General features: G+C 45.5%; 1 protein-coding gene across 1 annotated transcript in view; it reads right to left on the minus strand.

Moving 5' to 3' along the window:
• Nucleotides 1-12,722, minus strand: part of LOC149325881 (uncharacterized) — a 58,039-nt gene that overhangs the window by 7,772 nt on the left and 37,545 nt on the right. The window contains exon 6 of the mRNA XM_089564402.1: nucleotides 8,462-8,635. Coding sequence (XP_089420528.1) covers nucleotides 8,462-8,635 — 174 coding nt within the window. The remainder of the gene's footprint in view (nucleotides 1-8,461; nucleotides 8,636-12,722) is intronic.

Raw genomic sequence — 12,722 nt, forward strand, 5'->3', positions numbered from 1 at the left:
AGTCACGATTAATAGAGATTTTTGGCACACACGAGATGTATTCAGCATACATAGACGTTTTACCATACAAGAACTTAGCACGAGTTACAGAAATATAGAAAGGAGAAGACAAAAATAGCTTGAGTAACTACCGTTCACTTTCTAGTTTGCCAGTATTCTCTAAAGGTGTCAAAAAGTTTTCATAAACGAATTGAAAGTTTTTCCAAAAAAGACACCTTAATGACTGAAAACAGTATGGCTTCAGGAAAAAAAGGTTTACCGAAGGAACTCTGCTAGCCCAGAAAGAAGTTGTTTGAGAGAATGTAGAAAAGAAGCTGATGAATTTGACAATCTAAATAGATTTCAGCAAGGCCTTTTATAGCGTTAATCACGACTAATTAATACCTTAGTACAATATGGTTTCTTCAATATCTTCAACTTATCCGATCGTATCTTTCCACATGCTCTCGATTTGTTACGCATAATGAACACAAATCAAACATAAGGTTCCTAAAAAATGGGGAACCACAAGGGAGCATATTGGGTCCTGTAAAAAAATTGGTAAATTGGTTTTTGAGGAATGGAAATCGCGCAGTATCTGTCTCGCGTATCTCGGCAGACACCTGAACCGCGCCGTAAGGGAATGGAGTAGGAGTGAAAGAAGAAATTTGGGTCCTGTCCTTTTCTTGTTTTATATAAATCACTTAGTGATCATGTATAAATCATGCAGATTTGTTATTTATGCTGACGACTGCAGTATGTTTTTTACCGGAAGATATCTGGAAAGTATTTTGCCCAATGCAAGGTCACCTTGCTTCAAAATCCCACATGGACCCATAACAATAACCTCCTAATAAATTAGTCGGAAACTAAATGCGTTCTATTTTTTACACTAGGTAAAGCAATTTAAGTGCTTCAAGGCATCATGATTGGTTCATATGTAATTAATACAGCGAAATGTGTGAAAGCACTTGGCGTTGTTTTTTTTTTTCGAACACGTGCTTTGGAACCCACATGTTCCAAAGCACGTTCCACATTCTCCAAAAGTGCGAAAACTTGTAGGTGCCTAGAAGAGAAATCGCCATAAAAAAAAGCTCGCAATATATATATATATATATATATATATATATATATATATATATATATATTGCGATGACTAAGAAGTGCCCGCGCGGCAGCGGGAGTGCTCTCGGCGAGCGCGCGCTTCCTTTGGTGCTGTTGGAACCGCTGACTGTCGGTGAACGCCAATCCGCGCTTTGTGCCGTGCTTTGTGCTTTGTGCAGTGCTGTGCTTTGTGCCCGAAAAACCGATTACAATAACAAGGTACCCATGTGGGCTAGTTGGTGTACATGAGACATAACTTCACCAGCGAAAGAACGAGACACGAGGAGAAGAAGAACACAGGACAACGCTGGACTAACAACTGAAGTTTACTCGAGAAACGGCCAACCTAGGTCACCAGAAGACGCATGCGTATCAGACACACCAAACAAAACAAACAGATACATAAGTGGCAGATCACCGAGGAGTGGATACACGCTCCAACACTGACAAACAACAAAATACAGATACTATGTCTATCAATCGCGCACGCGCACACTTCTGCTTAGGAAATTAACTTCCTTGATAGTGAGATGTAAGGACGGTGCACAGATGCATGTGTCACTGCCTTGCAGCCTAATATGAAAGGCCTCAAGGATTTCCCTCTCCTTCCTGTTTTTCCCTTTTCCGATAACAGAAATGTTATTAAAACCTGGAACACATTTTTTACAACTCCTGCAGTGACGTGGGAGAGTATTTTCATCTGACGAATTTTTCAGCGTTGTCCTGTGTTCTTCTTCTCCTCGTGTCTCGTTCTTTCGCTGGTAAAGTTATGTCTTATGTCTCATTACAATATATCTTTGGTTCTTTCCCAACTTAGCTGCTGCACCATGGTGTGGGAAAACACCACTTTCGAAATTTGAACAAACTGTTTTCACTTCAAACAAAAGCACTTCGGGCAACAGAAAATGTGCCATTCTATGAGCATCCTGAAATTATTTTCTACAGAAATAAAGTGGTAAAAGCTGATAGAATCCAAAGGTGCAAACTCATAAAAATTTACATGAACGCTGTGGAGGGCAGGTTAGATTCATTTATCATACATGCTAATCTACACAAACAGGACTACGCTTACCCTCATCGCCATCAACCATTATAAAAAATCCTTTGTCACGCGCTATCCATGGCCGTCAACGAACTGCTCACACACTCCCAAGCACACTAAACGACTTCAGCAAATAACAAATAGCCTTAATGAAACTACGCAATAAGGATATCTTATAAATATTTCCCTAAACTCTTTGTCACAACACATTACCGCATATTGTATCTATTCCAGTCTCGTTGTAGGTGTTGTTTTCATTGGGAACCAGTGTGTATTGATTATTTTACATATTCTGTTATATATATGTTGTATATGTATGTAATATGCATTTAGGCACGACTGTCAAAGAAAAAGTTCTTAACGAACACCGCGTCATGTCGCCTAGGAGGCCGCAGCATTGTCAAGCTTTTTCTCTCTGCAGCTTTTTCTCCCGTCCCCTTTTCTCACCATGTAACATTTCTTCGGCAAAAACGAAATATGCTTATTGACGGATTGATTTACTCATTTATTGATTGATTGATTGCAATAGCGGAAAGGTATACAGGTTTACCGGATGTCTGCTGACTACGGGCGGTGGGCCCCCGTGGCCCCACTCATGTCACTGCGTGCGCGTATGAGGTTGTGAAGGTTTAGGTTGCGCAACCACGGGGTGAACCACAAAGAAAAGAACACAGAGACACACACAAGCGGCCGCCGCGGTGGCTCAGTGGCTATGGTGCTCGGCTGCTGTCTCGAAAGACGCGGGTTCGATCCCGGCCGCGGCGGTTGAATTTCTTTGGAGGAGAAATTCGAGGCCCGTGTACTGTGCGATGTCAGTGCACGTTAAAGAACCCCAGGTGGTCGAAATTTCCGGAGCCCTCCACAACGGCGTCTCTCATAGCCTTAGTCGCTTTGGGACGTTAAACCCCATAAACCAAACCAAACACACAAGTGCACTAACAACTGTTTACTTCTTCCTGGGAACGTATACTTATACACTTGGCCACGCATGCTCAAATGCAATCTTTAACAACATTAGTCATGCCAAGGGCTGTTAACGCAGACGCGAACGCAAAAAATTGATTTCGGCTACGTACAGAGCCACGGACGTGTCACTGAAACAGTCTACAGCGTTTTCCTTTATGTGCAAAGCTTCCAAAGCCAGCCGCGTGTGTTCATTTTTGCTTTTTCCTTTTATCACGGTCTCGTCAAGTCGCCGTGCGCAATTGCGGCAAGAAATAAGATGGGACACAAGGCGTGCCCCTTTGTCTGTGTTGTTCCTAACTTTATTCGCATGCTCCCTGAGTCGCTCGTTTATGCACCGCCCTGTCTGCCCGACGTAGGTCTTACCACATGAAAGAGAAGGAGTATACCACCCCGGTGGCGCAAGAGATGTAGGAAGTCCCGTGCCTGATTAGGCATTCACTCCTATCACGGCACGTGCGGGCGCACAGCTTCGCCAGTTTATTCGGCGTAGAAAACGCCAGAGGGACACCATGCCTGCCTGCAACTCTCTTGAGGTGATGAGACCCCTTATGCAGATATGGCACCACCACAGGCCTGAACGCTTTGCGTTCACTTGTCCCCCTCATACTTGGCGTACCGGTCTTCATTTTTCGTATCAGGGCCTCGGCAACAGCCGTCAAGAGCGACATAGGTATCAGGTGTCCGGGAACCCGGTTACGTCTCCGATAAAACATCTACCGTATGCTAAAAACGTCTAATGAAGGCCGTTTTCTCTCGGTCGCGTTCGTCTACAACAGTTTCTCAACAACCAATATTTAAACCGATCGATGAAAAGTACGTTGCGTGAAGCAGACGGTCTAGGGAGTCATTAGTGTCCACGAGGATGGCTTTTTTTATTACATTATTTCGGTGTTTCTAATATATGCAGAACCACAGGGACCAATCTTTTTTTTTGCTACTATAACTACAGTCGACGCACGTGAGCCCGTCCACGGTTCTATGCCGTAGTTGCGAAGCTTTTTTTTTTTTTTACTCGCCGGCTGATTCCATCACGTGTATTCGAAAATGCATGATAACGAGGTTTGCACGTGGATCTTCGCTAGACATTTACGGTAATGCTGCGTTCCACGAATGGTGTCTCTCTGACAGTGAGGACCGAAGCAAAACATTTGAGGTAACAATCACTAATGTTCTCCAGGAAGCGTTTCTCACTCGGCAGGAGATTCAGGTTCACGTCACTTTTAACGCTAGTACTCGTTCGCTATTCTTGCTTCGTTCTTTGTGATAACTTAAGGCTGCGATTTGGGCTAGTTGGTAATGATTCATGGTGAAAACAGCGCGGGAAAAACGAACGGACGACGAAAGACACAACACAAGCGCTGACTCGCAACTGATTTTTAATGGAAGAAAACGTCCTTTAAATGCTTTCCCAATCAGGAAAACATCAAAAGGTGAAAGAACACAACCAAAAAACCTGATCAAACATGACGGTGACAAGACGCACACACCATCTCCGTGGCGCATGCGCGTGAGACAGCTAGATGTCTCTTCCGGATAAATACGAGAGCTCTTTATCATTGTGAGCGATGGAAGGATCGCTGATGCACCCGCCACTGTTATCGTGAATATGAAATGCCTCTAATGATTCTTCCCGGTCCAATAATTCTTCATGCAATCTTGCCCGTCATTGGAAGGAAGGCACATGCACTCCTCTTTTCTCTAACACCGTCATCCTCGCCAGGCATAAAGATCGATTAACACGTGGAATTATAGAGGCATTTCATATTCACGATAACAGTGGCGGGTGCATCAGCGATCCTTCCATCGCTCTCAATGGTAAAGAGCTCTCCTATTTATCCGGAAGAGACATCTGTCTCACGCGCATGCGCCACGGAGATGGTGTGTGCGTCTTGTCACCGTCATGTTTGATCAGGATTTTTGGTTGTGTTCTTTCACCTTTGATGTTTTCCTGATTAGGAAAGCATTTAAAGGACGTTTTCTTCCATTAAAAATCAGTTGCGAGTCAGCGCTTGTGTTGTGTCTTTCGTCGTCCGTTCGTTTTTCCCGCGCTGTTTTCACCATGTACTTTGTGATAACCCCTGCTGTCTGATGATGATGATGAAAACGTTTATTAAAGTCACAATGTCTTAGTTGAACGGAAGGCTGATCGGGTCCCTAGTCCGGGACGCCGTTGGTGAAAGCCGCTGCTCGTGCTCTGGCGACGAGTGCTCGTTGTTCCTCGAGGTCCGAGCTGGACAGGGCCGCCTCCCAGCCCTCCCGCGTTGGCTGATTTATGATGTCAATGCTGTATTTTTTCTCACAAGCCCATACCATGTGGTACAAGTTTGCCTTCTGGCCACAAAATTTGCACTGTGCCGAAAAGGTCTCGGGCTCAATGGCGTGAAGCGCAGCTGGGTTATTGAAAGACATAGTTTGTAGCCTGCGAAGGTGACATTCCTAGGATTTACTGAGACCCTTAGCGGGCCTCGGGAGTGTCTGCCTTTCAAGGCGCAAATGCTGCAATATTTCTGAATATGTCGTCTGTGAAACTCCTTGGATTTTGCGATGTAAAGAATACACTTATTGAGGGGACAAATGCTGAGGTTAAGAGCGCAAGTTCGTTCCCTACACTTGGGTTCGAGCTTAAAATGCCGAAAGAGCAGCACGCTGTTTTCTTCGGTTATGCGACGACTGCCGGAGCCCTTACCGCACTTCACTTTGAAAAATAAGCTTGATTTTGGTGATATCATTACGTAGTCGCCGCAAGTTTCGTTACCTGCCGCTCGCTGAGATAAAAATGACACCAAGAGCTCATGAAGGTAGATGTGAGACTGCCCCAAGAAATCGGAACCTGGAATCAATCCCTTCGCGCACAATCTAACACAGCTGACCAAGCAGTAGAAGTGGCACCGCGGTTATGTATTGCCGAGGTTCAGACGCCGTTCGGAGCTACCGCATGTCCGGTGGATGTGGCGATGATGCGCAGGTCCAGGCCATGGCTAGAAAGCCGTTCTAAAGAGCGTCGCTAGCCTGGTACTCGTGGCAGCAAAATTTACCACGGTAGCCAAGAATGCATTCAGGCCACGTTTGTCAACAGATACTGGGACTTCGGCGGAAACCATTCTTTCAGATCTCGTCGGTAAAGTCACCGGCTTTTTTTTTTTTTGCTCAGCCTTGGCTCAGAGAATCCATCAGAATGGGCGTATCTAGCACTTATTACTAGCTAATTCTAGAAAACTACTAACAAAAATCTTCCCAAAGGCAACAGAATACTAGCTTCTTTAAAAGCGCTCTCGCAAAACCTAATTCCTGTCAGAAGTTGAAAGGCGTTGGCAGTGGCTAAAGAAGACTTAATTGTGGAAGATGACCGTAATGTTGAAACAATGAACGATAACCTCACAGCTATCGTTACCGAGTGCGCCTTAGAAGTATGTGGTCGGACGGTTCAACAGGGAACCGGCAAACTATCGCAGGAGACGAAAGATCTAATTAAGAAACACCAAAATATTGAGCATATCAAACTCCTCGTACAGAATCAAACTAGCAGAGTTTTCTAAATATATAACTAAGCGCAAGTTAGCCGACATAAAGAAGTTTAAAATGGAGACATTCGAGCATGCTCTAAGGAACGGAGAGAGCCTAAAAGCGGAGAAAAGTAAACTAGGCATATGTAAAAACCAGATTTATGCGTTAACAGACCAAGAGGGCTGTGTCATTAACAATATAAGATAGTTAAAAATAGCCGGCGAATTCTACACACGTCTAACCGTAGCCAATGCAATGAGAACGTAAAGATAGAGGCCAAAGCGCACAGCAATGGGACATACCAACAGTAATGAAACCGAAAGTAAAGAAAGCCTTAGGAGCAATACACAGAAGTAAAGCAGCTGGTGAAGATCAGGTAACAGCAGATTTGTTGAAGGACGGCGTAGAGATTGTGCTAGAAAAACTAGCCGCCCTGTATACGCAGTGTCATCTGACCTCGAACGTACAAAAAGGTTGAAAGAACGCCAATATTATCTTAATTCATAAGAAAGGAGATGTCAAGGACTTGAAGAATTACAGACCGACCAGCTTATTGTCGGTTGCCTACAGGGTATTTGCTCAGCTAATCGCTAATAGAGTCAGAACCACATAATGATCAGGTAGGCTTTAGTAAAGGATACTCATAAATAGAACACATTTACGCTATCACACAGCTGGTAGAGAAATGCATAAATATAATCAACCCCTATATATAGTCTTCATTGATTACGAGAAAACATTGGTGTCATTTGAAACCTCAGCTGTAATGCAGCAATTGCGGAAACAAGGTGTAAAGGAATGTTATGTGAAAATATTGGAAGACATTTAGAACTACTGTACAGCTACCATAGTCCTCCATAAAGGCAGCAATAAGATTCCAATAAGGAAAAGTGTCAGACAGGGCGACAAGATCTCGCCAATGCTATTAACCGCCTGTTTACAGGAGGTATTCTGAGGCTTTAAATGGGAAGAGCTGGGGATAAGAGTAAATGCAGAATACCTAAGTAATCTGCGATTCTCTGATGACATTTCCTTGCTAAGTCACTCAAGACATGAGCTGCAAAGCATGATTAATGAGTTATACAGGAGTTATAAAGGCAGAGCAGAACGGTGAGGCTAAAGATTAACATGCAGAGGACTAAACTAATGTTCAACAGTCTCGCAAGGGAAAAGCAGTTCTCAGTTGGTAGCGCAAGGGAAGAGAGGTTCGCAATTGGTTGCTAGGTGCTGGAAGTGGTAAGAGAATATGTTTACTTAGGGTAGGGAGTGACCGCTGATCCGGATGGTGAGAGGGAAATAACTAGAAGAATAAGAGTATGGTGCAGCGAATATGGCAGGTTCTCTAAGATTATGAATGGCAGCTTACCAATATCCCTCAAGAGAAAAGTATACTACAGTTGTATCTTGTTGGCACTCAGCAATGGGGCAAAAACGTGGAAGATAACACAGAGGTTTCACCTTAAGTTAAGGAGAACGCAGCGCGCTACGGAAAGAACAATGATAGGTGTAACGTTAAGAGATCGGAAGCAGGAAGAGGAGGTGACGGAACAAACGCTGTTTATGGACATCCTAGTCGAAATCAAGAGGAAGAAGTGGGCTCGGGCACGGCATGTAATGCGAAGGCAAGATAACCGCTGGTCCTTCAGAGGACCACTGTGGATTCCAAGAGAAAGAAAGTGTAGCAGGCGGTGGAAGAAAGTTAGGTGGGCGGATGAGATTAAGAAGTTTGCGGGGATACGGTGGCCGCAATTGGCAAAGGACAGGGTTAATTAAAGAGACTTGAGAGAGACCTTCTCCCTGTAGTGGGCGTAGTCAGGCTGATGATGATGATCATGATCATGAAAGCAGACAAGCCCTTAGCCTCACCTTGGTAAGCGTGCATGCGATGCGAAAGGCGCTGTTCTCGGCGTCTAACGCGTTCGGCGAGTTTGGTGCCAGAAGCAGCACTGCCTCGCTCGCCAGCGCTCGGAGCCGCTTGACGGGGGAAGACTGCGGACTCGCCAGATCGCACCAGGAAACCACAAGGGCTGGCTGCTTCACCTGCGACCCAGTGAAATGTGCTACCTTCAAATACCCAAATACGAGCAGCCGACACCACAATGGGTTCTCAGAATACAAATAATAGAAAAAGAGGATGTCAGTTTTTCTTTGTTGAAGTGGTGATCCTCTTTATGTTACAAAGGGTATATAGGGACTTGCTGTCGTTGATTGGCCCTATACTTTGTGCAGTTTCTACACAGAATTTTGTTCAAGAAAAACTAAATGAGAGCATTGATACTCTCCGGGCGTTGCGCGAACCCAGTTCACGGCTACTCCTCGACACGGTCGGGTGACTTGCTCCAGACAGAAGAGAATAATGTTGTTTCAATGGCGTTCAAATGCAGCGTGAGTCGCACCCCTCTAAGTAATAAAAGTAAAAAACGAAAAACTATAATTTCTTGTTCACTGCACCATAATTTTACCTTTCCATTTCCCAAAAGTGATAACATAGTTTCTCCTATCCCTCATACATCCTGCAGCAGGATTGCATAACGCATTTCATTATTGATACTAATATGAAGAGATGGGGACGACGCGGTTCAATTTGGCCGCACAGTTGCCGCCCTTCTGGCAGCATCTGACAACTTCGCCATGTTCAGCGGTCAACTCGGCATCAAAGCTCTTCAGGTGTTGGCGTAGATTGATATCAACTAGATAAAACAATCTCCGCCAAGCCTTATGGTGGTCGGATGGAACAACTTGGGGGGTCCCTTTAGAGCGCCAGAAATGTGTGCACCTCAAAAAAGAGCGAACATTTTCTTGACGTTCGAAAGCTTTGCACAGACACAACTAAATGCAACCACTACCAAGTGCCAGTCGACTTTCAGTGATCATCAGTGCCGCCCTTTGAAATATTGCAGACACACGGAAACCTGTTCTTGCAATTTCCGCGGTGACGACGAGTGCGTCCACTCACAACGGTCACTTGAGCACCCTCTACGCTCGGCTTTCGGCTTTTCTAGCAGGGTTCCAGTGAGAAGAAACATACTGGGAGCTGCGAGGGCAGTGGAAGTCACAGGCCGTTGTTGCTCGACCCTCCTGCACAGTCGAGCCCGCATATATTGAACCTGGATATTTCTAATTATTGGACATATCGAACAAACAAATTATCCCCGTGAAAATCCTGCGTAAAATTATAGGGAAGGAGCGCAGTATATGAAGTTCCAATTTGTCACGTTTTTCCCTACATCGAAGGCACGCTGCACCTCTACAAGTGCACCGTCTTTGAACGGCACACTTTGCTCAGTTCACGCACGCGGAGACGGGCCGGCTCCGCAGCATTTCACGCCTGCTGGCCGCAACAGCCGTGTTGAACCGCATGACGAGGTGAACGTGGGGTGTTCTACGGGTGCCCGCCTTCGGTGTCGCGAGCTGATTTTCCACGCCACACCGCGGTCATGCGGTGAGGCCGAAAAAGGTAATCGAAGCCTAGCGACCGCCCTCGCCTGGCGCGCTTCATTGCCGCAGGCCTTTCGGAAACCAACAGAACTACCATTTGAATCGCGATTATCTTATTTATAATATACGTGCTAGAGTAATAGACCTCTCATGGTGGGAAGTGGCTAATTACAAGGCACCGTCCTGTGACCCTTCGATGCGAAGCAGTATAGACTATAGGAACGAATAACTAGCGGTGCGCTTCCAGCACGACGGCAGGCAGCACGACGGCAGGCAGCACGACGCTGCAAGAAACGCGGCGCTAGTTTGGGTTCAGTGTATTAATGCGGAAACATTGCATGCCTCATCAGCCAGAAAATCCGGCGTGGACCGACCGTCCATTAGAAACGGACAGAAAACTCCACGTGACCTCATGACGTAATTGGCAGTGCCAACATCAGCAGGGTAGAATAAAAGATATTTTATAAACAAATGAGTGAGTTCCTCACCCTAGCCGGAGCGAACAGATAAGCTTCGCTGGCCGCTTCATTAGATCATTACGTCATCTCCAGTACAACAACCCGCGCGATTAAACCGGAAGTCTCTCGCGCCGGGTTTGAGTGCCGCCGTCTTCATGTTAGAACCATTCCAGCGGCGCCAAAAGGCGAGCTTCGCTGGCTACTGCATTATAGTAGTATGCCATCTGCGCTGCGGAATACTCCGCATGCAGGCTTTTGCACTCACAGCCCGTAAGTATTCTTAGGTGGCCGCCGTAATTTTTCTTGCTTTATTGTTAGCAGATAAGCAAAACAATGCCGTTTTTTATATCGAATGCCGTTTTTTATATACGGAAATATTTAGCACTCTCCTTGGAGTTCTATATATCCGGGTTCGACGGTACTCCGTTTCATACATCCGGTGCGACGCTGTGGAAGGTGCGGATGTAGGCCGTAACAAAAAATAGACAGGCGTGTTACTCCACGCTTATTTTGTGGCTGGGATGTCTAATGCATAACTTCGGAGAAATCGGCAGTGCACTTCGGGTGCGCAGGTTAGAATCCAACTCGCGGAAAGCTTTTTGCACTTTTTCTTTTACGGCAATTTTTTTTTTCACGCCAGTTTGCTTCAAAATCTTGTCTTTTTTTCAGTGTAGAGTTCTATGTAGTAGGCTGCTTAACTGAACGGAACGTATCAGTTACTTTCGACCATATTGCGTTGATATGAGCGGCCAGAACATCGTAGTGTCAATTCAAGCCCTCTGTATGTCATTTGTATGCGTCTTAAAACCCTACTGGACTTACTGCTGTATAACGTGTTTGTAGCCATGGGAAAACTGACCGAACGTTCCGACCTCTTCGCTTCGGAGACTGGAATGTCTACCATAGATCCTCCGCTCTCAGCCACAATGCTCAGTATTTTCTGGACAGACTTCACAAGCAAACGGATCATCGCACCAGGGTGCACATTTGCGGTCACTTGCTTGCTGTGTTCCGGCGTCTTACACACATGAATCGTGGAAACATTTGAGGGGATAGTACTTCGATGCCGTTGCACTGAACGATATCTTTTCTAAAGGGGTGGGACCACAGCTGCGGAGATAGCCAATACCTGACCCCACCGAAAACGACAAACGTAAAACAAAACAATTTACAGACTGCCTGAATTTTTTCATAAATTAAAAAGTGTTTCATCAAGCTCTTAATAAATGTATCATATAATAGGCCTCCCGGCCGCGCATTTATTTCGAGGCGACAGCGTCAATAGTCGCCTGTCGCATTGAAGGCGGCGTCGGCGGCGGCATTGTCGGGCCGCGAGCGCAAAATCCGGATGAAACAAACAATGAAATCGTCAAAAATTGTTCGCATTCACGGAAAGGAAAATAACTCAGCTATAAAAAAAAAAGGTTTAATTTCTGTGCTGGTCGGAACCAGGAACTTCGGATTGCAAGACGGGGAGGCGACCCACAAGCTACGAAGGGCTTTATTTCTTTGCTTCATGTTCGGGGTCAAAAGAAGAGCACAGCATCAGCATAGCAAAATAACAGTGCAATATCAACGCGGCAGCCCCTTTTGAGGCTGCCCTGTGATTCAAAAGCATTTTAAGTTTCCAGACCACTCAACACTGCCATCTAATTAGGTTGCTCCCTCTGAGAGTTGTAATCTTTTATTATAATCCACACTTTCGATGCAATGCTGCCTCGCTGTGCGAGCATCCACATCAGCGTGTCCTACAGCCATTCTCGATCCATTTCAATACACTGTGGAGGCAGGGCAACAAGAAGCTGATTGCCGATAGGTAGAAACCTTACACTATATGGCGCGACTGGAAAGTCGTTCTTTAAAATCCGCTGAAAGATCTCTCAGAGGAATACTGCGTCCCAGCAGTCAACGAAAACGCAATTTTTGGTTTTCGGTTTGCGGAATATTAGGAAGTCAACCGACCATGGGACAAACGAGCCTTTTTTCTATGCTACAACAGGCGACATAAGTACCTCGATGTAAAAGGGAGAAGAAACCTTTTGGTGGCGATCGGACTGCTATGCTTTTAACTCTTTGTAAATGTCCTTACCCCGCCCCTCCCACACACACACACAACGCACACGCATACACACTGTAAGGAACGATAAACACGAACCGGTAACCTGACTCCAGCAAGTCATTTCTGATTTCTTTTCGGGTCAGCGCACATAGGCATTCTAATGAGTATTCAT

Source organism: Amblyomma mixtum, chromosome 10 (genome assembly GCF_055824585.1).
Source record: "Amblyomma mixtum isolate Tamu chromosome 10, ASM5582458v1, whole genome shotgun sequence".
Classification (NCBI taxonomy): domain Eukaryota; kingdom Metazoa; phylum Arthropoda; class Arachnida; order Ixodida; family Ixodidae; genus Amblyomma; species Amblyomma mixtum.